We start from the raw sequence: 26653 nt of genomic DNA, 5'->3' as shown, positions 1-26653 counted from the left end.
GCAGACTGCTATATTTTTTTTTTCAATTTTTGCTTGTTATCCACGCAAAAAACCCATAACTTCAACTATAACCATCCATTAAAAAGCTCATAAATTTACCATCTCTCTATTTGTTTGTGTCCATTGCTTGTGGGTTTGCCATTTTGGAGCAGAGGCAGAGAAAGAGAGAGAGAGAGAGAGAGTATATGATGAAGAAAATGATAGACTGAGGCGCCTTCCTCCTCCCCTTGTCTTTTTTTTAGTTTTTGTTGTTTTATTGAGGGTTTTTTTTTAAATAGTTTATACAGATCTTGAGTTTTTTTTTTTTTTCTCGAAAAATACAGATCTTGAGTTTGTTGGGTCCACCTAATTAAACTCAGATCTGTATTCACTGGGTTTTGATAAAATTTTCAGTGTTTTTATTTGTTTTACCCAAAAATTCAGATTTTTGTTGATATGGGTATCTGTATCTAGACGATCTCCCATTCTTTTTCTTGGGATTTCCAGGTGTCAGAGGGCCATATCACTCATATCAGATCCTGATACCCCACCATATTTCATTGGCCCTTGTTCATTTACAGGGTTCATCCAATACAACCCCCAATTTGTTCTCTCTCTTGTGAAAATCCTCTCTTTGATTGACAGCTATTTAGTTGTCTGTTTATCTGAACGAGAGAGACAGAGAGTTAATTGTGTTATAGGTGACATCTTACCAAAGTGAATTTGTTCTTTGCAGAGTTTCAGTAGATTAGTACCTTTATTTGGTTCTTAATTACAGTTTTGAAGAGGAGGCCCACTGGTTGGGTTTGGTGGGCTTTCTCACAACCAATAGGAACCCATATCTTGAAAGCTATTTTCATTATTTTTTTCTTGAAGATCCCCACTTTGGTTAATTTTCTTGTTTTTTTTAAGGTGGGGTGTCGTTGAGGTTGGAGAAGAGGAGGAGAAGACAATTGGGTCTACTCTTCCCTTTTTCTTTTCACCCTTGCTTTTTCCACAAATGGTTCCTCCATTTGATCTTCTTCAACCTTATCATTTATGCCAAACTTGAATTTGACCCGTAAATAGAATTCCCCTTTTCTAAATGTTACTTTACTTCTTGATCACTTGCTTCTCCTTCATCTTTTTAAGGTCTCTCCCTCTCAAGACATTACCTTCATGGGCAAGTGAGGTGAGATTGTTGTCTCTTTGGTTCTGGAAAGAGTTGTTTTTGTTTCCTTATTTTGAGTCCCTGAGGAATACCCTTTTCAGAGCTTCTTATCTCACTACAATTCATTCTAAAATCTCCATGAAGAAAATGAACCTGACTTCAAATGGAAAGCTAGAAAATCCTGTGGATGACACTGGAGGGATGTCAATTTTGGACTTGCCAGAATTGGCTTTGGACTGCATTCTTGAGAGGCTAACAACTGCAGGGCTTTGTACTATGGCTTGTGTTTGTACTTCTTTGAGGGAAAGGTGCATCAGTGATCACTTATGGGAGAGGCGCATAAAGCAAAAATGGGGTAGGATTATTGGTCGTGCTGCTTACAGGGAGTGGCAATTTCAAATAGCTTCAAGCAAGGATTTTGGAAGTTGCGAACAAGGCAAGCAAAAAGGCTTGATGAAGCTTCTATCTACAGTTTGGCCTATTTCTTTGATGAAATCAAAGGATGATAATAATAACAACAATAATAATAATTTCAAGCACAGCAATTCTTCGCGTGTTAATTCTATCTTGTCCTGGTACCTTGCTGTTGAGACTGGCAGGTTCTGGTTCCCAGCTCAGGTCTACAACCGTGAGGTATTCAATTGAAATATATTTACGTATCAGTTTGTTTTCAATTCAAAATAATCTGGAGGAATGATGTGTTGCTTTATAAATTCTATTCCCAATAACAACTGCTTGTGCTCTACTGCAGAATGGGCATGTTGGGTTCATGTTATCATGCTATGATGCTGAACTTAGCTACGATCCCCAGACTGACACATTTCGAGCCAGGTAATGGAGGATAAGCTGTCCTTTTTTGGATCATTAGTGTCATTGGTGTTTCAATAATGAATGAGGAAATGAATATCAATATGGTTAGGTCAATCTAGTGGAGTTAATTTTGTATGACTTGTCCATTTCAGGTACCCACCACATGGTAGGAGAGCAGTTGCTATAGAAACTGGTGTGCAATGGGAAAGGCTTAGAGCACCACCTGTTGACACTTCCCCACATGATCTACACATCTCTGATTGCTTGAATGATTTACGTCCTGGTGATCACATTGAGATTCAGTGGAGAAGAAACAAAGAATTCCCTTATGGTTTGTTCTTATTACCTCTGTCCAATCTGAAGAATTTCTTTATAGTTTTATCTGTCAGAGTATTATTAAATCTGGTGTTTGCTTGAAAATTGATTCATTTCTGCCTTCTTAAATTTAATGTTTTCAGGAAAGATTTTGCACAATTAGTTGAAAACCTTTAGACAAACTTTGAAACGTGAAAACAATGTCCAGGAAATGATTTTCCATGTCATATTTTCCAAGATTTTGTAGAACCAATACAAAAATAATTGTTCAACTTCAACATAATCTATATGATAGAAGACCAATTCAATCTTAATCATAGCATCATTGACTGGAAAAGAAAAGATCGAGACAAATGATTTATATATTGATGAACTCAAAAATCTATGGAAAATTTTTCATAGAAAACTATTTTTGTCAGCAAGATGCGGAGACAGCAGAGGACTAGTTTTTGTATTTTTAAGTTCATTTGCCCTTAAACATGCCTACATAAACATAAAAAAATACAAACATGTGGATGTAGAATTTTTTTAATACAATTTGGAATAATTGAATATTTTTATTGAATATGCCATATGCATTTGCAGGTTGGTGGTATGGTGTTGTAGGTCACTTGGAGTCATGTGATGGGAATGAAAATTATTGCAGGTGTCATAATAGCAGTAAGTTCATCTCTTCCTCTTCTTTTTCCTTGCAAGTTTCACTTTATGCTCCGTGTGATTCCCCATAAGATAAGAGAAAAGAAAATTAAATTTGGGGAATCGGACCATATATATTAAGTCTAAAACCAATAGCTAAATGTTCTTCTGATTCTCTGTCTTGCAACATTAAGAGACAGAAGCTAAACATATTGGAGGCAGAAATAAAGAGAGTTCAGAGAAAGAAGAGTATACTTGAATGATATTTCTTATGTTCAAGAAAAGACTCCATTAACATCTTTCCTCTTAAAATGTGGATGAGATGACTGTAAAGTTTACTTTCACACATTAGACCCATTTTTAGGAATGTCTTTCTCTTGAATCCCAATTTTCAATATATGGACCACAAGTAATGCTTATTTGATTGGTCCCCAAGACAAATCCCTGTCAGTATGTCATACCTTCCACCAATATTATGATAACCTTTGCCTCAGTAGAATATTGATTGCCAACCACATTGATGAAAGAACATAGTGTCTCTCATGGATCTTCATTTGTTTGCTAAGTTGGAATCTATTATTATTATTATTATGTGGTGGCTGCAAACCTTATTGTTGTAAGCTTCACATCTTTCATTCAATTTTCTGTCTTCTTCTTTGCCTAATGGACCTCAATTGTCTTTTAAGCAAACTGCACCCACTACATGACCCACTAGTCAAGTTACATCATCAAAAAGGACCCCTTCTCTCCTTTGCTAATTGCAACTTGATAAAAGAGAATATGTTTTATATTCCAACAAGTATAATCCTGCTCAAAAAGTGGTGTCAAGTTTGGTGCTGTATGATGAAAATATTTTCATCTCTTATAGCCTTTGCTTTTGGAACTTTTGCTACAAGATGATATCATTTTTCACTTGTTTTGGCCCTAGAAACTTCATGTACTCTCTCATCAAAATAAATGATTAAATAAATCCCCTGAAACTCCTGCTAAATGATGATGATTGGTTTTCAGCTTTTCTGTGATTTTCTTTTTTTAATTGTATTGACCAATTTTTATCTTCAAATGGTCATATTCTATTTTGGTTAGCTTTCAGGAAGGTTCTATTTATCAGTGGTCTCACTTTTCAGATTCGAGTAATGATGTCAATTCATCTTCTTTTTTTTTTCTTTTTTTTTTTCCTTTTCTATTACCTCTGAGTTACCTTAATTTCTGGTGTTGACATCAAATTTAGGTAATCTTGTGTCACCATGCACTGAGAGGAAAAAGGAGGACAATTGACAAACACAAACGCATAATATTGAAGGAAATTGAGAAAGAAAATAAGAAAGTAAATAAATATCTTCCATATCTTTTTCTTTCAAAAGTTGGATCTGTGCCATACTTGCCAGGGAAGTTGATAAAACTCCTTGAACCTGTTATAATTTGCCAGGGTCTTGTTAACTGAGGAAAAACATTTTGACAATCACTACTTCATTAGGACTTGTAAACACACCAAATTGAGTAATATTTTTGGTGTTGTTAATGGAAAAAGAACTGAATTTTCGCAGTCACGAGCAAAACTGTGGTGTTTAATGTGCTCTTAAATAATGTTTACCTGTTGAAATTTGGGTTGATTGTATTAAATTTGTGCTGACAGACGCTGTAGTTTTGGAGTTCCATCAGTACACTCGTGGCTCGCGGTGGAGATGTACAATGATCAACAGGAAAGACCATAGGGAGGAAGGGAATGAAGCAGATGGATTCTATGGAGGAATCAGAAAGCTAAATAGCAAAGAAGAAATTTCCAGATGGAAGCAGCTTTGGCCAACTGAAGTTTTGGAATAGGACTTTGCAAGCTTAAATTTGAACATAGTTACTATGATGATTTTAATCACAGAAGCCTCTACTTCTTCCACTCAAGATTGATAATTTTCACTTTACACTTTTATGTAAGCAGCTTGTAAAAGTTGAAAAATAGGCTTCTGATTCAGCTGCATAAATGTGGAGGTCATGTCATCTCCTCTTTTTTCCTTGTTTTCTTTCTTTTTTTTTTTTTTCGAGGCAGGATTTCGTGTCCATTTCATGTGATCCTGATCTATGTAAAATGTCTCCCGTTGATGCAAATTTCATGTACAATAATCCAAGACATGATTGATATATATAAAAATTTCACTTGGCAAAAGTTCTACAATAGATTTCATATTCTGATTTTACTTGTGAAATGTCCCCATCGATGCAAATTTCATCTACACGATTACGATTGCAGAACTTTCAAACTTTATGTTGCAGAAATATAATAGAAATTTTAATTCTTGATAAGAATATTTCAACCTGTGAACGCAAGAGATATTCATCCTTAGCAAGTTCAAGATCAAGATCAAAGGGTACGACACAAGTCCTATATATGTAAACAAAAATTAAAAAAAAAAAATAGAAAAATCCGAGCATTACAAACATCCCAGAAACAGGTAGGGATAGCTTTCTACGAACTCTACAGAGTACAGAGACAATAACGTCATTCACTTAGCAAATTTTGCCCCATAACCCATGCATAAAAGCAATTTTGGTCTATATCTGACTAGGGTCATCTTGGTCATTTGAGATGCTTCTTTCTCCTCATGGCCATGGATTAATTTCTTAGAGCTAAAGCTTAATTTCCTTAATATTTTGGGCCTTGAAAGTTCCATAATTTGATCTCTTTGCTTGTGTTCATTACTGTTTCTGATCATGAATGAACTTCCAAACGTAAAGCTCATGATTCTATACCACTTGTTTCCTGTAGTGGGAGGCCTTGCGGATAGTCCTGCATTCTCTCCTGCCCGCACCATCGGCTCTGTAGGAGTAGGAGCAATTGCGGTGGGTCTGCTGGGATATTTGTAACCCATTTTCACCATTCTAGCCCGTCTTGCAAACAAAACTCCCCTGGGCTCAGCTAGCCTTATTGGGCTTTTCAAACCTTCTTTCTGAGTACCCATCCAAATAGGAGCTGCTGATCCATTGAGCTTCAAATGGTTGTTTGGGCTATATCTTTCGTGCTCGTGGTCCATAAACTCATCGGGATCCCATTGGGTGCAAGTCCGTAAAGGCAACATGGACAGGGCCCGTCTATGATTCCCTCGTTTTTTCTCTTCCTTAACAGTCTCCAAAGCCACCATGAACGGATCAAAATCATCATTCCACAAACTCCTCCTCGTAAATGGAATCCTAAATAGGTAACTTGGGTTGCTTGGTGATGGTGAAGGTGAAGTTGAAGTTGGACTTGAGGAATTCTTGCCAACTTTATTGTCACTAGTAATATTATTAGCATTAGCATTTGAATATTGTTGACAAGGTGGAGGATTTAGTGGCATGACCTTCCCATCAGAAAAGAAATCATCAGCAAATGCCATGGCAGGGAGTGACTCATGACGTTTCCTTTGAAACTTTCTTCGCTCTTCTTGTTGATCATCCATTGCAACCTCAGATTTCTGGCTAGTTTCTGAATCGCTACCATCATTGCCATCTTCAACGAAATGATCTGCATCAAAACGACGGCTCGTTTCAAATTCAAAGTCATCTAAATGAACATTCGCATCTTCATAAGTTTCTGGAGTTGTTGTAGTTGTGGTGGTGGTGGTCGTCGTCGTATTTCCGAGATCACTCGTAGCATCCAACATCCCCCTGGTGGGACTATTAGGCACACTGTAGAAACACATTTTTTGATGAAACAATGAAGAAGTAGGACTTGTGGGTGCACTTGCAGAGAAAGAAGGATTAATGGAGATTTGAGAAGACATAGTATTAGAAAAAATTTGATCTTTTCTAGAAGGAAACCCAACTCCTCCAAGCATGCATATATGAAGAGCTGGGTCTCCTATAGCTTCCAAACTATCCTTCAATGGGTTTTGACATATAAAAAGAGGGATCCTCGGTAACTGTCTGTTGCTATCTATAGCCAAAACATTGCCAAGTCAACTCATCATTCATAACCCACATATCCATTTATGATCTAATGAAGAGTCTTCTTGTTCTTTTCCAACTAAAACGCATCATTTGTATACCTCTTCTTGATGCTTTTCTACTACTAAGTCTTTGAATAAGGTTAATTATGGATAAGACGTAAATACATAGGATTTATACATCTAATAATAGGGTTTCACCATATATTGAATTCATAATGTACATATTTTTTTATTTTCAATTAAAAAAATATAAAAATTACTAAAGAGATGAGCTTATAATTTGTCTTTATTGATAGAAAACAAAGGCATATAATATAAGTGAAGAAAATACCTAATGTGGTGATTTTCTTTCTATATAAATATAGAAAAGTAAAGGGTAATAATAATAATTTTCTTTTTTCTATTTAGTAATTTCTATAAATTTTAAATATATTTTCAATTTTATAAAAGTAAATGATAATAGTTTTTTTCTCTTTCCTATTTGGCAATTTTTAAAAATTTTATTTATATTTTTTAATTTTCGTAAAAGCTTTTCTACTTTGCGACTTCTATATAATAAAAAAAAAGTAAAGAACAATAGTAATTTATTCATATTTTTCTAATTTTCAATATATTTTTTAATTTTCATAAGAATTTTCTTACTTTGTAGCTTTTATATAATTAAAAAAGTAAAGGATAAGAGCAATTTGTTCTTATTTTTTTAATTTTTATTTTCTAATTTTTATAAAAAATTTTCTACTTAGCTGCTTTTGTATAATTAAAAAAGTAAAGAATAAGAGCGATTTATTTCTATTTTTCTAACTTATAATATATTTTCTAAATTTCAATATAAACTTTCTTTCTTGGCAGCTTTTATATATATATATATGTGTGAAGTAGAAAGGTATTATTTAGAGAATTTTTTTAAAAGAGCTTTTTACGTGTCACCCTCCATAAATAACTCACTTTTTATACTAATCATTATTTAATTCTTTTTTTTATTTCTCTTTTAGTTATAATTATTATTTACATTACTAGCTTAATATTTATTGTTTAAATTATTATTATTTTTAATTTAATTTTTACAAATTAAAACTTTTTGTGATTAAATACAATATTTAAAAATTATTTATATTATTTTTTTTATAAATTCAGGTTATAATATATAATTATTATTTAATTTAATTTTCTAAATACAATCTAAATTTTACTTCTTAATTAATTTAATCTCACAAATTCTAGTAATGTAGTATCATAATAACTTTGGGTATTTTACTAAATAAATAAAATATTATAAGTAAAAACTACTTTTCAAATATAATGTTTTCTTACTAAAATAATCAATTTATCTATTTATATATATAAAGTGGATAGATTTTCCCTTAATACTTCCACGTAAAATTTCAAATGAATCATAATTAATTGAATTTATTGATGACAATATTTTAGTATTCTCTAAAAAGTTATAATATATAGTTGTTATTTAATTTTATTGATGATAATTATTTCAGTATTTCCTAAATAATTATAATATATAACTATTATTTAATTTAACTTTTTAAAAAAATAAAAATTTTACTCTTTAATTAATTTAACATTTCAAATTATAGTAATGTAGCATCACAGTGACTTTGGATATTTTACTAAATAAACAAAATATTATAATTAAAGTAAAAATTACTTTCCAAATATAATGTTTCCTTACTAAAACAATTATCAAAGTTTCAAAATGTACAATTTTTTATCCAACTTTCTAAAAAAATAACAATAATAATCACTTACTTTAATTACCCAATTCAAATCAAAATGTCACACCTAAATTAATTTTGACTTTCTAGCTCCAAATAATGGCAAATTATTTCTCTATTTCCTAAATTGTTGCAATATATAATTGTTATTTATTTTAATTTTCTAAATGTAATTCAAAATTTACTCTTAAGTAATTTAATCTTTCAAATTCAAATAATAAAAAATATTAATTATGTTGAAAATGAAAATTTTGACAATTTAAAAGAGTTAATTGTCTTTAATTTGTGTAATTAACTATCTACTAATTTTAATATTAAATTGTATTAACTAATTTTAATTTTTTTAAAAAGAAATAGAGAAAGGTCAACAATAAATTTTTTATATATTTCATAAACGGTTGTAATATATAACTCCTTAATTAATTTAACCTTTCAAATTCAAATAATCTTACTTTTTATTTATGAAAATTAAATATTTAAATTTTTATGAGAAATTAAAGTTTGATTTTTTTTTTAAAGATGTCTAATTATTAAAGGTAAAGCAACATCAAAGTGACTTTAGATATTTTACTAAATAAATAAAATATTATAAGTAAAGTAAAAATTACTTTTTAAATATAATGTCTTCTTACCAAAATAATCATCAAAATTTCAAAATGTACAATTTTTAATCCAAAATTTCATTAAAATAATAAAGTTATTAATTGAAGGTTAATTATTAAAAAATATAAACTTTCATCAAAATTTGGTCAATCTCTTAAAGAACTACTTTGTGAAAATATATATATTATAATTATAATGACTAAAAATTTAAATGTTTACATTTATTTTCAATTTTAATTAATTGATCTTTTAATTTTATTAATTTTATACTCATTTAAAAAATTGATAACAATTATAACAACCAATTAAAATTATAAATATATAATCCTCTTCTTAAACCATATGGTAATAGTTACTATTGCTAATTGGGAATTGTAGCTACTTCCTTCTTTTTTTAATTTGAAATTAATTATTTACCAACTCAAAATGTTGAAAATCAAAACATTGACAATTTAAAAGAGTTAATTTCTTTAATTTTGATAGTTACATATCCACTAATTTAAATATTTTTATTAAAAAGAACAATATCAACTTTAAATTCTTTTTATTATCTAAATGGTTGTAATATATAATCATTATTTAATTTAATTTTAAATATATTTTATATATTAAAATTATTATTGATCACTTGCAAAGCTCGGATATTTATCTGGTATGCATATATAAAGCATAAAAGTTTTCCCTTTATGCTGCTATGTGACATTTTAAGAAGAGAGCTTACCATATAGATATATTTTCTCTTAATTTTGCCACATGGCACTTATTATATAGAAATTATTATAGTTTATATTAACTATTTAATTTTTTTTATTTAATTATATTTTATTTTTTTTAATATCTTTAATATTACCATTGTTACCATAATTTTAATGACTAACTAATTAAAAATATTATATATATTTTAATAATTTTATAAATTTCTTTTTTTAATGATTATTATATTTTTAATTATTTTATTTAATTATAAAAATGTAAGAATTTTATATCTTAAAATTAATAAAATAGTTTAAAATTATATATATATATTGAATGAAATATATATAAGTTATTTTATTAAATTCTCTCTATTTTTTATTAATTAATTATATAATTTCTTTAAATTATGATTAAGTTATTAATGCCCTAATTATGTATATATAAGTTACAAATTATTTAATTATTACACTTTAATACTATAATAAGCAGCTATTATTAATATTATTTAATTATTACAAATGCTATAATAAGTAATTAAGAGTTAATTAGATTACTTTATTAATTGTAACACCCTAAATTTTTAAATAATTATTTTATATGAAAATTATAATATTTTATTGTATTAAATATTATGAAAAATTATTTAAAATTTTCTGAATTTTTAAAATCGGGTTTGATTTTCTTAAGACAATAAATTTCATCTATTTTTAAAAATTAATTTAAAGACAACGTGGCAAATCTAAAAATATATTCGGACTCCATAAGTTTTTTTGAGTTTTCTATATTTTTTTCAAAATTTTTGGGTCTCGTTTTGAGTACCAAGGCAGAGTAAAAATCTAAGTTCGAGTATCTTAAATCGAATCGACCGAATTGAACCGAATCAAATCGGATCGATTAAATCAAACAGACCCATCTTTTTCTTTCCTTCTTCCTCCCGCGCGCACTCGACTCCTCTCCCTTCTCTCTTCATTTCTCTCTCCTCTCTCCTCTCCACTACTGGCCACCACCTCCCCCTCCTCCTCAACTCGCCGGTACACTACCAGAAATCCTCCTCGCCGCCGACCACAGCCCCAAATGCCTAAAAATCCGGCTTGAAACTCCCTCACACATAGTGCGCAACTCATCAATTTCCCGATCAAAATCTAGTTGATCCGGCCACTAATTGAACTGAGTCCAGTCCCAATTACCTTTTACATTTCGAGAGTTTTCCAAAGACACCAAGAACATGAATTTTCGTTGAGCGGTTTGGCCTGTTTAAGCTCAGAAAATTTTAGCCAATTTTGACTTTTGAGCTAAATTTCTCCCAAACCGAGAACCTCACAGAGATTCCAAGAGCATCGGTGTGTTCCACTTGACGAGAGCTTCGCAGTGATATAAATTTTAAATTTTTTTTACACTGAAAATTCGATGGATCCCACGGACTTTGCAGTATTTTTCTGAGTTTTAAATGAGCTTATTTAATTTAATAAAAATTATATTCTAACTTCTAGTAATGTGAGCTTTGCGTAGGTACCTTCGTTTTGCAGAAATTTCACCGGAATCTGCATTTCCGAGCTGGACAGATGAGCTGTCAGAGTCGCTTTAGAAACGGGTCAAAATTACAGTCCTTGCCACCATTTTCAGATGTCTCGGACACGTTCCAAGCAGCAAAATCAGCGTATATAAACCCGAACTCTAAATTTCCTTATTTACATAGTATTGGGTTTAGAATAAAAATCCATAAAATATCTGTGAGCTATTAAAAAATTACAATTCCTATTGCAATAGCCTTATAGCATTGTTAAGGATTGCAGGGCCAAATTTTAAAATTTTTAGAGCTAGTTTGAATGATTTTTGCAGAATGCCAGTTTTAGGGGCTATAACTGAATTTTATGATTTTGTGAGTTTTGCCTGGTTTGGAGGGCCCAAGAGAAGCCATATGATATTGATGAGATATAGTTATGGGACTTGTGATTTTAGAAGTGTGATTTGAATTACTCTGTAAGTTGGGTAGGTCATACGTGTAAGGGAAACTCTGCCAGATTTTCGACATAAATTAGAGTGTCAGTTGACTCTCTAAGTTCTTATTTTGTATTAGAGTTGACAAATTCATTAATATAATTATTTAGGTGAGCAGAGATAGCCATCTTCCTTCACTCAGCTACCCCAGTAGTCTCTGGTGTACAATGAGTAGATATTGATTTTATTTATAATTTCAATATTATTATATATATAAGGCATGCTCATGCATTCACTTGTAATTATATGTATTAGCTATTATAGGCACGCTTTGTGTTACATTATCATCATTTGATGAAATTAAAGTGCGTGTCGCCTTAGGATAATTTAGAGCTACGTGCGTGTGTTGGCACGCATAAGGTGTGGTACTGGATATGGGTAGGACGGACAGATTGACTTAAGCTAGTATTGCTTAAGGCTCGATCATTTTTGTGATAAGTCAGGGTGAGTATGACTTTGAGTTGATCTCGCTGATCCCTGCATTTTAATTATTAAGAGAAAATCTGGCTCGAATTGATCTCGCTGACAGAAGTTGAAATTAAGAGAGTTGTGTAGGAGATCAGCTCCTATATATATATTTAATTGATGTGACACACGGGTATGTGAGTGCTCCAAATTATTTTTTGTGTGAATATTGTTTGAACTTAGTTGAATATGTTGATAAATGTTGCATTTCATCCTTGGGGATGCATTAGCTCTAAATAGTTATAGAAATTGTATTTAAAGTCAATATCTTACTCTGTGAGTTGAACAATCACTCATGTTCACCCCATTTTTCTAGGCTACAGGAGGGTTTTATTTTCAAAATAACTTGCTTCCTTTCTTGCAAGTTTATCAGCAGCTGTTCCTCGTATTTCGTTTTCTTGATTTAAAATTTAGAACTCTGCATGTGCCAAGAATATTATATTTGGCGTGGAACTATAAAAGACTATTTGTTTTGAAATTGTAAACCTATATTTATGTAACGATCGGGCTCCAACCACTAGAGGAATTGTCCGCTTTGGCCATAAGCCTCACGGTTTTGTCCCATAGGTGGAATGGAGAACTTCCCAGGAGGTCACCCATCCTAGGATTTCTCTCAAGCGAGCACGCTTAACCCTGGAGTTCTTCCAACTCTCCAGGCCATTCCACCAAAAGGCGCCTCTAGTGATTAGTTCCCCTATTTTATATATCATTACTTTTTGAACCCAAGACCATCTCCGTGCTTTGCCGATGTGGGATTTGCCTAAGGGACCTTTCTCCCCCCCTTTCGGGACTCAGCATCCTCACTGAGGTTTGCCCCACCATCGCTCAAGAGGACACGCGAGCGGCTCTAATACCACTAAATGTAACACCCTCCCTGTAGCAACTCCGTACATTCTACTATTCCGGTGACCAGTGTCTGTCCGAACAGCTAGAACGTCCAAAAAAATATTTAAACTAAAGTGAAGAACCATAATTAACTCAAATATTAATAAGAAAAATTTAGAAAAAAATTTAGAAATAAAATACAACCAAACTAAGTGAGCTGGTGCCCTAGCGATGGGTAAACCAGTGGGAAGTTGCGGTTCTTGCAACTAGGAGCCCTAGACCCGGGGGAAAATTCATAAAATAATTTTTGAGACTCCAGAGAAGGGTCATTGAGGTTTCTATGGCATTAGAATGCCAAGAAAAGGTTTAGAAAAATTTTTAAATTGGTACAGACAATTTTAGTCTGTTAAGCCAAACGGAGGGCATTTTGGTCATTTCGTCTTCAGAGATGATTTTTGGCCGACTTGTCCAGTTAAGTAAATAATTATTATGACATAATATGTGAATAAATATTGCTAAAAATTAAATTAAAATTTAGTAGACAAGAAAAGGAAAGAAAATAAAAAATTGGAATTATGACATCATTATGATGTCATTTAAAATGCTCCCACCCAATCAAACTTTGACACATGGCATTAACTTATTTAAAATGACTTAATGGACAAAAAAAAAGAAAGAAAAATCAGTTGCTTCTTCAACCTTTGGAGCAGCAAAAAACGTGGAGAGAGAGAGAGAGGAAGGAAAACTCCATTAAAGCTCACCCAAGCTCCCAACCTCACCAAATCTCACTCCAAAACCCTAGCCTTCTTCACAAAAAATTAACCTAGCACCTTGAGAAAGCTTTGGGCAGCAAAGGGAAAGAAAAATCAAGAAGTTTTCTAAGCTAGAGAAACTCTCCAACAAAGGTTAGTGTCAATTAATTCTTTAAACTTGTATATGCATCATTAGGAGTATGAATTGATCCATTGATTGTATGTGTTTGAAAAATTGAAATGGTAGAGCTAGGGTTTGGACCCAAAATTGAGATGTTGATCATGTAATGGTGAAAGTAAGTTTTAATGGTCAATTAGTGACCATTTGGTTATGTGTGAATGAGAAATGAAGTGGTTTATGTAGTGGGAAATGAAGTTGGTGTGGCTGCCCTTGGTAACCTGCAGGGCTGAGCATGAGTCCAGCAGGTTTGGGCAGCCATAACTTGAATTGTAGAGGTTCAATTGGTGCAAAGCCAATTGGACATGAAACTAGACACATAATGGCATAACTTTGGTGAAGAAACCATGCCCATAAAACCAAACCAAGTGAACCAAAAGCTTTCCCTAATCAGGGTGACCTGCAGTCTGCCTGGGCAAAATGACCAAATGAATAGTGTTTGGTCATTTGGCCATAACTCAGTGTAGAAAGGTCCAATTGACCTGAAATTTTACCAGAAACAAGCTGAGATATAGACCAACAACTTTCATGAAGAAACCTAACCCAAATTATGACCAGAACATAATCAAAAAGTGAGTTGCAGTCACTATTCATAACACTGTAGTTTTGATCAGTCCAGAAATTCTGGACAAACTTTCAATCCGGCCAGTTGTGGTCTTTGGGCCATAACTTGAGCTACAAAACTTCAAATGGAGTGATTCAAAAAAAGAAATTCAACTAGACAAAATAAGGAACAACTTTCTTGTTGATCATTTTGTCAATTTTTCACTACAAAAATGATCAATGAAACAGTAAACCCAAAGCTTGAAAACTGAAAATTCTGTCCAATTAACTTTAAGCTTAGAATTGGTATTGGCAACTAATACCAACAAATTTAAAATGCAAAATGTGGTATGTTGATGATATTTAAACCAATATACCTATTGTCAATGCAAAAGTCAATATTTTAGTTGACTAATGAAATGAATAGTAATACCTAAACTTAAATTTCAAGAATTGTAAAATTTAAAAGTATAACATGCCCTAGTACACCTAGCAAGATTGGTTTGGATAGGTTAGCATGCCAATTGGGTTCAGTTAGCAGTACTGCACATGGCATTATGCCATTCTGTGATTTTATGGCTTTTAGCCATTCTGACATTGTGTTGAGATTTGGCCTTGTGCCTAATGTTATTACAACTTATTAGCTGTTCTGTTGCACACCGGGAGACACATATGTGACCGATGGTGTGACGACCCGAGGTACTTGATACCCAGTGCCAGTTTACCCGTTTATCCAGTCCAGTCGTCCAGTATAGGTTACTTGGGCAACCAAAAATGAAAGTGGATAAATTTAATGAAATAATGAATATAACAAGTACAAAATAAGTAAGACTACAAATACTCATCGAAAATTTGTTTGAAATGAGACATCAATACATTCACTGCATATTTATTTTCTGTTATTTCTTTTTATTTTATTATTGGCACCACTAAGCATTATTGCTTAGCGCGTTGCTTTTGCCACGCGTTGGTTCTGGAGAGACCGACCGAGAGCCCAGTAGACAACAGACTGGGTGAGACCTTCTGCAGCTTTGCATAGTGTCCGTGTCACCTCACCGACGTCAGTGCATTGGTAGGACACTAGGTTTCATTTTGGGTATTTTGTAATTAACTTTTATTTTCTCATATGTAATTGAAACTTATGTAATGTATTTTGGTATTAATGTAAATAGTGGAAATTGTGTTTATGAATGAAAAAGTGAATATTTATTTATGACTTTTACATGATTATCATATGAGATGAATGATTGAGAAATGGAAATGTTGTTGAAAAAAAAATATTGAGATTTTGTTGATGAAATGGAGTTTAGGATTGATTGAAAATATTAGAAGTGTTTTTCATAGGTTCTGAAGAACTGTTTTCTCCATTTTTAGCCGGTACTCTGCCGGATTTTCTATAAAATTTGCGGAACCTCAAATAAATTTATGATTTCAATAAATGACTGAAATGAATTATATTTCACAAATTGTACTCCATAACTATGATAAAAATAAATTAGGAAGAATAAAAATGATTGAATTAAAATAGGGTGTTTCGGTACACTGTGTGGCACATTCAACCACACATGCATAAATTATGACACCCATTATCCGTTTGAGTCAGGCTTCGGCCAAATCAATCCTTCTTTCCAATCTTTGTTTCCGCGCCAACCAACCAACATATGTTTGACTGACTGGGTGCGAAATGAATAGCTACAACTGCATTTGGAGCGAAATGAATAGCAACTTCAGTCCCCTTTCATCTGCCTTATTAAATGCCTCTAAACCGCCAACAATCAACTAATAGACGGGGATCCAACGAAGGCGTTGAAAACCTTACTCACGACTAGAACTCGTTTGCGCACTCATTTGCCAACCAACTTATATATGGGATTCTTGGGGTACGGAGGACTAGTCCAAAGATCTGATTTTGCATCCCTATTATTAAAATATTAAAAGGGCCTCTCTTTCAGCTTCTAAACCGTCTTTAGGCTAACAAGAAAGAGAAAGGAATGGAGATGATCTAGCACATCGGCTAGGGGGGAATGAAAGAATTCGCTTAGTCCTTAGAGTGCTTTCAGAGTGAAAGGAGAGAAAGTCATTTATTCCTCTGCTTGCAAGCTACCTATGATTTTCTTCGTCATCAACCATTTCCGCTGACTCAAGCATAGCGTCTTTCCCCAAGCCCTTGGCATTTCCAGGATCGGTAGGTCCATCCCCTCCTAAAACCCTATTTTCTTATCCAACCTATCGCTTATTGAATTCAAAATGGGCACCTCGGCAAAGCCTGACTATGCCACTTGGTCCTTCTAGCATAATCACTGAGACCCAACTTGAGTACTCGGATTACTTCAGGCGACCCATTTTTAAATGCCTGGAAGAGAACACCAAAGAAGTTCAAAACGCTTCTCTGGGTACGCCTTCTCTACACAGCACATAACCACTACGTGATGATGCGATGTGAAGAGGGGCCAAGAGAGATAATAATCTCCTCTTGCTAGTACCAAAGCTGGTAAAGAACGTCAACCTTTCGAGAGACCCACTGTATAAAGCGGCGACGCCTGGCTCTCCCTTTTAGGGAAGAGATTGGACTCGTCATCAGTTGAGGCATCTCACGATACAGAAACGCCTTCCAGGAGAGCACCCACCTTATTCCCTGGTGTAAGGGGATGGGTACAGAACCTGAACCCCGTTGGGTACTCCAGCTTATGGCTGGATTCTGTCCAGTTGATTTTTTAAAAATGGGCTCTAGATATGAGTTTTATGGTTGGGCTAAAGTCAATTAGACTTACTACGGTCTTTAGGAACCTTATATTGATCCAAGTTCTAGTACCGATCCGGCCCATAATTTGGATCGTGACATTAAGTATACCTAATAAATGCATATGTTAATTTTATATATGTTTCATTTTCGCTTCCTGAGGCGATAGAATTTTAAATCTATTACATTTATGCCAATTGGTAATTTTTAATTGAATCTACTGATTGCAGTTTTTTCTATATTTCCTAAACAGTTATAATATATAATTATTATATAATTCAATTTTCTAAATATAATTCTTAATTAATTTGATCTTTCAAATTTAAATAGCATAAAATATTACCTAATTTTTGATTTGAAACCATGACAACAAAATCAAGATCTATGTTTACTTTAAAGAAAAATCAAAACTATTTAGTGGAATATTTTTAAATATATTTACTGTAATTTTTAATTTGCTGATGATTTGCCAACCCAAGATATTTAATTTTAAAATTCAATGAATATTATTATGACTCTCCAATTATTACCACAATTTGAAAGTTTAATTTCTTTTATAATGTCTATTCCAAATTAGAACCGAGCATGAGAAAATATTTGAATTTTTTTGAGAAATTAATGATTGAATTTTTTTTAAGTATATCTAATTATTAGAAGTAATGCTTATCTATTATTATTTTTATTTTAAAAAAGAGAAAAGTCAACATTAAATTTTTTCTGTATTTCCTAAATAGCTGTAATATATAATTTCTAAATATAATTATTATACTTTATCATATTCCCTAATCAAACTTATAGCCATTAAGGTACTAATTTGAGAGCAACTACTAACTTATTTAGCCAAAATTTATTACTAAGTTTTAGAGTTTTAATATTTTAAATAGCAACGTTAAAATTCTTTTAATTAAAGAATAATGTTTTTTTAATTAATAATAATTTAATAACCTAATTAAATCTAATATAAATTTTCTCTATCTCCATTTATATATATATATATATATATATATATATATATAGACACACACACGCGCACACATACACACTACTATGTATAGAATGGGTATTCCACTGGTTGAAAAAAAGTAAAGAAGAAGAGCAATATATTACTATTTTTCTAGTTGTCTCTATAAAAGAAAAAAAAAAAAGTCCTATCCTTAACTGTTTATCTCATTCCCCCTCTCCATAGATCCTTCAAAATTCATACAGACATTACTCTGTCCAAACAGAGTCACCCTCTTCAAATTGTATCATCTTAACCCTAATCTTACTTATCTGTTTATAATTAATCTACCAAATCTAATACCAAGAAAAACTTTTTTTTTTTGGCTTTTATTTTCCTATCTTTCATTGGATTTGCTTGCTTGCCAGTTAGCTAGTCATCATAGTTACATACAATGAGCACCCTCTCTCAAGTCTATACGCAACATCCTCTCAAAGTCCACGATATCATCCCTTTAGACTTTGATTCCGTCGTAACTGTGCCTGATTCTCATGCTTGGCCTATCTCCGATGGCTTTGAGTCCAATGACTGGTTATCTATACCCACGATTGACCTCAAGGACCCTGATGCAGTTAAGCTAATAGGTCATGCTTGTGAGACATGGGGTGCATTCCAAGTCGTGAATCATGATATTCCATTCAAACTACTCGATGAAGTTGAGTCTGAGGCTTGTCAGCTCTTCTCTCTTCCAACTACACAAAAGCTCAAGGCCTTAAGGTCTCCTGGTGGAGCCACTGGATATGGCTTAGCTCGGATATCGTCATTTTTCAACAAGTTTATGTGGCATGAAGGGTTCACCATCATGGGTTCTCCTTTGGATCATGCCAAAGAACTTTGGCCCAATGACTATCAGAAGTTTTGGTAAGTTCATGCACTTCCATGCACAAGAAATGAGTAAAGCTACTTCATTTAATTTGCACCCCGCATACATATATAACCTTCAAATTAAATACCTTTTTCTATGAATTTATATTAGTTATGAATAAGCAACTGGTGACCACTAATATTTAGTAAAAATTTTCTTTTATAGGAATTTTTTTTTGAAAAAATGAGTGATGGTGGTTATTAGTTGTTTATTCATAAGTAATATAAACTCTTTAAAAAAGGTTGACTGGCTTATAAAGCATTGTAGAATTATTTATTTTGAATGTATTAAGTTAATATGAGGAATGCACCCTTATCACCTAGGAAGAGGCTTAGTTTCCTTGTACGAAAAGCTTGTTCGAGGATACCTTATAAAAAAAGAATAACAAAAAATCTTGGAAAAAGAGATTTAATTTGAAGGTGCAAAGGATATGTGTGTATATATATATAAGGGAATTTTTTATGAAGCTAAAAGTATACAGACATAACCCAATAAACTAATAAACTAGGTGTTCAGCTAAAGAAATTAAGCTAAAATGAATTCTCCTAGTTAATGAATATGTTTTAGTTTCGACAACAACCATGTAACCAGTGACATAATGGAAGACGGTCAGAAGAAAATGGAGGAGCTGGCCACAACACTAATGCATAAAATTCTGGAATACTTAGCTGTATCAGAAGAAGAAATGAAGTGGCTTGGTTCACCCGAAGTTGCCAGCACCGCTCTGCAGCTGAACTCTTATCCATTGTGCCCAGACCCCAATCGAGCCATGGGTTTAGCTCCTCACACAGACACTTCCCTCTTCACCATACTGCACCAGAGGATCAGCGGCCTACAAATATTCAAAGAAGGAGTTGGATGGGGTTTAGTACATCCAATCAGTGGGGCACTCGTAGTGAACGTTGGCGATCTCTTACACATCCTCTCGAATGCTAGGTTTCCAAGTGTTCTTCATCGTGTGGTGATGAAAGAGACTAAACAAAGGTTTTCTGTGGCTTTCTTCTATTCCCCGCCTGTTGATTTCAATTTAGATCCTCTGGGTTTGAGTTCTGGCCAAATTCCTCTATACCACTCTGTGTCAGTGGCTGAATACGTTGGCAGGAAGGCCAAGGATCTTAACAAAGCACTTGCTTCTATTAGAATTTAGTGGGGAAAGTATGAAAAGCACTTCTGTATTTATGCTTGTCTTTGCGCAAAGTACGTAATACTTTTTTTTCTTTTGCTAAGTAAAAAATAATAATAAAAAACAAATTAAAATAACACATGAGGGCTAAATGATTATTGTCAAATTGAATGTTGGTCCTTGTCTTAGATTTTGCATGATCTTAGCAGTGTTTTTTCTTAATTGTTTATTGTAGCTTTGGGGGTATAGCCCCAAATATAAATAAATGAAATTGATTGTTATAAATGTACTTAAGCTTAATAATCTTCTTCCTAAATTTCTCATACTTTCCAAAATTGTAAAATTCTTTGACCAGGCATCGTTGATATGTTGGTTTGATTTGCTTTGATACCATGTGAAACTTGAATTGTATGGAAGATTATCAATGATGATGTTTATGTATAAAATGGCTTAAATTAATTTGATTTAAATCTTCTTTAGCAGTGGATGTGAGACTCAAAAAATCATGCTTTTCAGTTTAATAAGTTCTTTGCTAACAGAAAATGAGATTCAATTTAATGTTCTCTTGACTACTTACAGATGATTATTTATTAAACTGATAAATTTTGGTGCGTGTTCCAATTGAGTTGTTGCTTTTTTTTTTTTTTTCAAAAGAGTTCAATTGTTATCTCATCATGAGCTCTCACGTAGCTTTCATCCACATGGAATGAAAACAAGCTAATTAATGATAGGTAGGCTTTTGCTAATTTCCCACCTATACTTATTGGTAGAGCCATCACCTATTTTGTATTTATTCATTATGTTGATCTTTTAAAATGACTTATTTATTATTTGCCAAATGCTAATGAGACAGAGCCATCTCGTCCAATCCTTTTCCACCATAAAAGAATGATAGTTGTTTGTAGCAGACATATTTTAGAGTAATGATAAATACTCTCTTCCTCTCATAAAAATATACTTTTTTTATTTATATTAAATTATAAATTTTTTTTAAATAATAATTTATTTATTAATTTACTAAGATATTCTTAAAAAATAACGTTTATTAGTTCTAATGATAATTTATTAACACAAATTATTTAATTTTTAATGAAACAATATAAGTGAATGGTGTATTATGAAAAAATGGAAAAAAATTATTTTTTGAAAGACATATAAAATTATTGCCTGGAGGACACGCTTGGAAAAAATTATTATTTTAATTATATTAATTATATTTTCTTAATTCATGTAAAAAAATAAACCTATTTTAATGAAATGAAAGGACTATATGTTTCATTTACATAAAATTTTAACTTTGGATTGTCCCTTAAAAAAAATAATGTGCAAATGATGTTGATATTCCCAGTAGCAGCCCATGTTTCCTAATTTTTTTGGATGTGATTGGATTCCTATACATGAACACAACCCCATTTAATGCAGCTCAATTCATTTTCTTATTATGTTATTTCACAAAAAATAATTTATATATAGAAATTTTTTTTAGAGAAATAATTTTTTAAAAGAATATAAAAATATCTTTTATTATTTAATTATAATGATTAATGGTATATACATATTATTTATATATAGTATTTTTATATTTTAAAAAGATTATTAAAATTTATTTTCATTGAAAATTACTTAATTTTTCACTTAATGAGAAAAATATTTTTTATTTTTCTATTTTTTCAGTACCATATATAGTAAAAAATGCAAATAAAATATTTTTTACAAAACAAATAAAGTCTAAATAGTGTTATAATTATTTTGAAATCTCGATTTTAAACTGTCAGAACCTAACTAAATTAATGGATAGTTATCCCTTTTGATCTCATAGTTTTGTTCAAAAAGCCGTAATTCATAATTTGTATTTCCAAGTTATATATCCTCCATAATGCTCTCATTTATATATTACTCTATTCTCAACTTAATATTTTTTATTAATTTAATTGTAATTTGGGGTTCCTCATAATTAATTTTTAAGACGATTCAAAACTGTAACACCCCTAATTTTTAAATCTATTATTTTGTGGTTAAATATTAATATTTTATTTTATTTAAATTTTAAAATATTATTTGAGAATTTTTAGGTTTTAGAAATCGGGTTCAATTTTTGAAAAATATAAAACTTTAATGATTTTTTAAAAATTAATTTAAAGATTACGTGGCCAAATTAAAAATATATTTTGATTTTATGAATTTTTTTGAGTTTTCTAGAATTTTTTCGGAAGTTTTGGGCCCCGTTTTCGGTCCCAAGGCAGAGTAAAAAATTCAAAATTTTGTATCCTGAATCAGACTGGCCGAATCGAACCAGACCGATCGAATCGGATTGGCCTCTTTCTTCCTTTTCTTTCTTCCCCGCGCGCGTCCCGTCTCTCTTACTTTCTCTCCCGTTTTCTCTCTCCTCCCTCCTCCCCACGCTGGCCAACCACCGCCCCAGCCTTCCCACCTCGTTGGCGCGCCGCCTTAGTGCTTCCCCATCGCCGGCCTCCGCCTGGAACGCCAGGAAAACGCGCACGAAGTCACGAAACGCGCAGCGCAATGCCTCGCCTTTCCAGCCAAAATTCGGTCGATTCGGCCACTGTTTGGGCCGGGTCTTGTGTCAAACACCATCTACACCTCGAGAGCTTTCCATAGACACCAAGAACACCAAAATCCATCAAGCGGTTTGCCTAATTTTTATCCAAGAAGTTTTAACTCATTTCGATTTTTGGGCTAGATTTCTCGCAAACCGTGAACCCTACGAGAAAACCAAGAGTACCAGAGCGCTCCACTAGTTGAGAGCTTCGCGGCAATATAAATTTTAAAATTTTTCGACACCGTTTTTCGGTGGGTTTCATGAAACTTTGTAGTGTTTTTCCGAGCACTAAATGAGCTTAGAAAATTTCGTAAACATTTTGTACTAACCCCCGTATTATGGGCTTCATGTAGGTACCTTCAATTCATGGAAAATTCGACGGTTGCCCGGGTCTGTAAATTTCCGGCCAGATAGATAAGCTACCGAAAAAGTCTTGGAATTGGGTCGAGATTTTGGCTACCCCATCATTATCAGACGTCCCGAGCACGTCCCCGGAGTCGGAATCGGCATAGGTAAACCTAAACCTTGCTTTTTCATAATTTTCTTGTGCTTAAATGGGATTAAAAATCCATAAAATATTCGTGGTAGCTCAAAAAATTATGATTCTTTTTGCATTAGCTTAGTAATATTGCTAAGGACCGCGGGGCAAAGTTTTAGAATTTTTAGAGCTTATATGGGTAGTTTTTGCAAAAAGGGTCAATTATAAGGACTAAACTGTAATTTTACATATTGTGATTGATGACCATTTGGATGGGTCCAGTAGGGGCTGTGTGATATGATTTAGTTGTGGGTATATGGTTTGTGGATATAGGAAGTGCGTTTTAAGCCCTTTTGCAGGTTGGGTAGATCCTAAGTATAGGGGAGATTTTGCCGGATTTTCGGCACGACTTAGGATATCTTTGGTCTTTTTCTTAGTTTGTATTGAGTCAAATTTATTAAATGATTATAATAAAAATTATCAGGTAAGCCGGGATAGCCTTCCTCCTCCACTCAGCCGCCACAGTGACTGCGTTTAAGTCTGTAAGTAAAATATTAATTTTAATTGTAATTTTCAATATTATTATATTTTCAAGCATGTCCATGCATCACTTATAAATATTTATCTATGTAGTTAAACTCTAGGCACACTTTATGTTACATTCACAACTGTTAAAGTGCCATGGATGTTATTGTGGTAATTTGGAGCAGTGTGCGTGAGTTGGGACGGGTAGAGACTGCTTGAGATCTTCGCTAGGACCCCGATTTAGTTTATTAAGCGAAAGTCCGGCTTAAGTTCTTTGTTAGCACAGGTTGGATTAAGAGAGCTGTATAGGGGATCAGCTTCCATATATGTATTGTTTGACCTTATCAGGCGTGTGAGTGCTCCAGATTACCTTTTTGCTATTATGACGTGAAAATATTGATGATGTTGTATTTCACTCTACAGGGTGCATTAGTTTTAGATAGTTATAGAGATTATGGTTAAAATTGATATTTTACTCTCTGAGTCAATCGCTTACTCCTGTTCATTATTTTTCCAGGTTACAGGAGGATTACTGTTGTGGTTAACCTGCTTTTCTTCTTTGCAGGTTGTTTATTTATGTTTGTATAATTCTGTTAACTCCTAAAATTTTTGCATGTGTTATAAATATTTATTTGATTTGAGACTGTAATATAATTTGTCATGTTGGACCTGTAAACTTATTATATGCATGTATGTTGGACTGGATGAGAGAGCTGAGCTCCCATTTGACTTTATGTTATTATGAGTGTGTGGAGGGTGAGCTAAGCTCCCCAATTGATTATATATTGTGTTTACAAGTCGGGTGAGTCAAAAACTCCCCGTTAGAAGGTCAATTTTATGGTCGGACTCTATCTGATTGAATTCTTTAAATTGGGCCCAAACGGGCCTTAGAGTTGGGTTGAGGAATAGTTAGGCTTACTACTAGCCTCGAGGGCTTTAGGCTGACCTAGGTCCTAGTACCGGTCTAGCCTATAGGTTGGGTCGTGACAAAAACTCTTTGGTATTGTGATTGATTTGAATTATGATGTAATTTGTACATAGGTTCTATTATAAGCAACCAAGCAAGCATGCTAATTAATTAACTTACAATGAAAAAGATTATATTATATAGTTCCAAATATATAGTCCTTGTTTAACATTGAATTTAAGAGCCAAAATTAATTTTCAAGAAAAAAAAAATATTTTAGATGTTATTAAAAAAATAATTAAAAAAATATTTTATTATTTTAATATTTTTATTATTAAAATTATAATATTTAATTTTAAATTATTTTTTAATTAATATATTTATAAATTTATTTTTTTAAAATTAATTTAAATAGTAATATCAAACAGCGATGTATGTATACACGAGAAAATTTTAAGATGAATTTTAATTATTAATTGAGATAAATTTTAAGAGAATTTCCAAAAAAATTTTTGTACGCATGGCTTTACTATTATAGTAAACTACATTATATATGAACCAATCATTAGTGACATGCCCATTGTAACTGTTAATATGTGCTAGTTTGGAAATTGCTTACCAGACAGTTTTTCATATAGAAAAGGAAAAATATTTAGTGTAACCGTTTTGTTTATAAAAATAATTTGTTTATGAAAAATATTTTGTGTAAAATATTTTTTATAATTTTTTTAAAATAAATTATTTTCTATTATTTAATATGACAATAAAAATTAGTTGAACAACAATTAAATTTATTGTCAAAAAAATAAGTCAAAAGAAAAAAAAAATAAAGATACTAATTGATTATTAGTTCCTTAATCCGAGAGCCTAAATAGATGAAAAAAATACTAATAATAATTAAGTATCGGAGAAAATGACCCATCAATCTTGAATTAGGAAGTCATTTCCCTTAATTTGAACAATATTTGTTCGTGACTGTAAAAATAATTTCCCCGTAGTATTTTACTTTTTTACTGTCAAACAATATAAAATATGAAAAATATTTTATAAAAAAAATATTTTCTTAAAATAAATGGAGTAATATTTAAATAATTTTGTTTTGAGAATCAATAATTATTATTAATAAGATCACAGGTTTATTTTAGCTCTTTAATTTTTCATTAATAGTCACATCATAATTTTTTAAAAAAATTACAGTTAAATAAATTTTTTATATTAATTTTTATTAAATAAATTCTACAAATTACAATTTTAGTTTAAAAAATATCATATATGTAATATATTAATTGCCCTGTTTGTTTTTTAAATGTAATGGAGATATCAAGCTATTCTTTGAGCCTTTACTTATAAATTCAAACTTTTAAGTTGAGTGTGTTAGAATACATGGGATATTTTTATCCTATTCTTCTTTTAACTTGTTCAACTTGTTATTTGCTTACCTATACATCTAGCATATTTCACGTTGTAACAAGCATAGAAGCCTCTTTTGTAATACTTCATACAATTAAAATAGAAAAACTGTCATTTTTAACCTTTACATGGCATCAAAGCATGTTTGACGCGGTTCAATTCAAGTGTTTAAGGTTCTTGGTGTTGCCGTTGCATCAAAATTCAAAGGTTTAAGGGGGAGGATTTCAAGGTTCACGTGTCAACTAAAATGATTGCCACTTGAAGGGGAGTGTCAAGAGTCCCACATTGAAAGATTACTAAGTAATTTAAAGGGCTTATAAGAGTTAAGGGTTAGCTACCTAATTAGTTGGTTTTAACTTTTTAGCAATGATTGGTCGTAACCCAAGTAAGCCCATTTAACTTGTCACGAACTCATAGCCCAATTCACTCATTCGCCTTTGCTCGTTCA

General features: G+C 32.1%; 2 protein-coding genes across 4 annotated transcripts; both read left to right on the top strand.

Annotated features, from left to right (window-relative positions):
- Positions 1 to 357: 357 nt before the first annotated feature.
- On the top strand, positions 358 to 5062 carry LOC110662329 (F-box protein At2g26850). 3 transcript variants are annotated; one of them, XM_021821278.2, is made up of 6 exons: positions 358 to 1150; positions 1274 to 1762; positions 1881 to 1960; positions 2092 to 2270; positions 2840 to 2914; positions 4527 to 5062. In XM_021821278.2, exons 1-6 carry the CDS (start codon positions 1064 to 1066, stop codon positions 4712 to 4714), a joined length of 1098 nt encoding a protein of 365 aa, XP_021676970.2. In that variant the 5' UTR covers positions 358 to 1063; the 3' UTR covers positions 4715 to 5062. The 3 variants fall into 3 exon arrangements, with proteins under 3 accessions (XP_021676970.2, XP_021676971.2, XP_021676969.2); XM_021821279.2 differs by adding an exon at positions 4122 to 4217 and having other exon boundaries at positions 358 to 1762; positions 4527 to 4668; XM_021821277.2 differs by having other exon boundaries at positions 358 to 1762.
- Positions 5063 to 18418: 13356 nt separating this feature from the next.
- Positions 18419 to 20441, top strand: LOC110662275 (gibberellin 3-beta-dioxygenase 1). Its single transcript, XM_021821204.2, has 2 exons — positions 18419 to 19198; positions 19794 to 20441. The coding sequence occupies exons 1-2, from the start codon at positions 18732 to 18734 to the stop codon at positions 20347 to 20349; spliced, it is 1023 nt and encodes a 340-aa protein (XP_021676896.2). The 5' UTR covers positions 18419 to 18731; the 3' UTR covers positions 20350 to 20441.
- Positions 20442 to 26653: the final 6212 nt, after the last annotated feature.

Source organism: Hevea brasiliensis, chromosome 16 (assembly GCF_030052815.1).
Source record: "Hevea brasiliensis isolate MT/VB/25A 57/8 chromosome 16, ASM3005281v1, whole genome shotgun sequence".
Classification (NCBI taxonomy): domain Eukaryota; kingdom Viridiplantae; phylum Streptophyta; class Magnoliopsida; order Malpighiales; family Euphorbiaceae; genus Hevea; species Hevea brasiliensis.
This window is presented reverse-complemented; position numbering and strand designations above follow the sequence as displayed.

Coding starts and splice junctions, on each gene's coding strand:
- LOC110662329 (XM_021821277.2), top strand. CDS start 1,064: ATGTTACTTTACTTCTTGATCACTTGCTTCTCCTTCATCTTTTTAAGG. Junction 2,271..2,839: donor AAACAAAGAATTCCCTTATG/GTTTGTTCTTAT, acceptor ATGCATTTGCAG/GTTGGTGGTATGGTGTTGTA. Junction 2,915..4,526: donor TTGCAGGTGTCATAATAGCA/GTAAGTTCATCT, acceptor TTGTGCTGACAG/ACGCTGTAGTTTTGGAGTTC.
- LOC110662275 (XM_021821204.2), top strand. CDS start 18,732: ATGAGCACCCTCTCTCAAGTCTATACGCAACATCCTCTCAAAGTCCAC. Junction 19,199..19,793: donor AATGACTATCAGAAGTTTTG/GTAAGTTCATGC, acceptor CCATGTAACCAG/TGACATAATGGAAGACGGTC.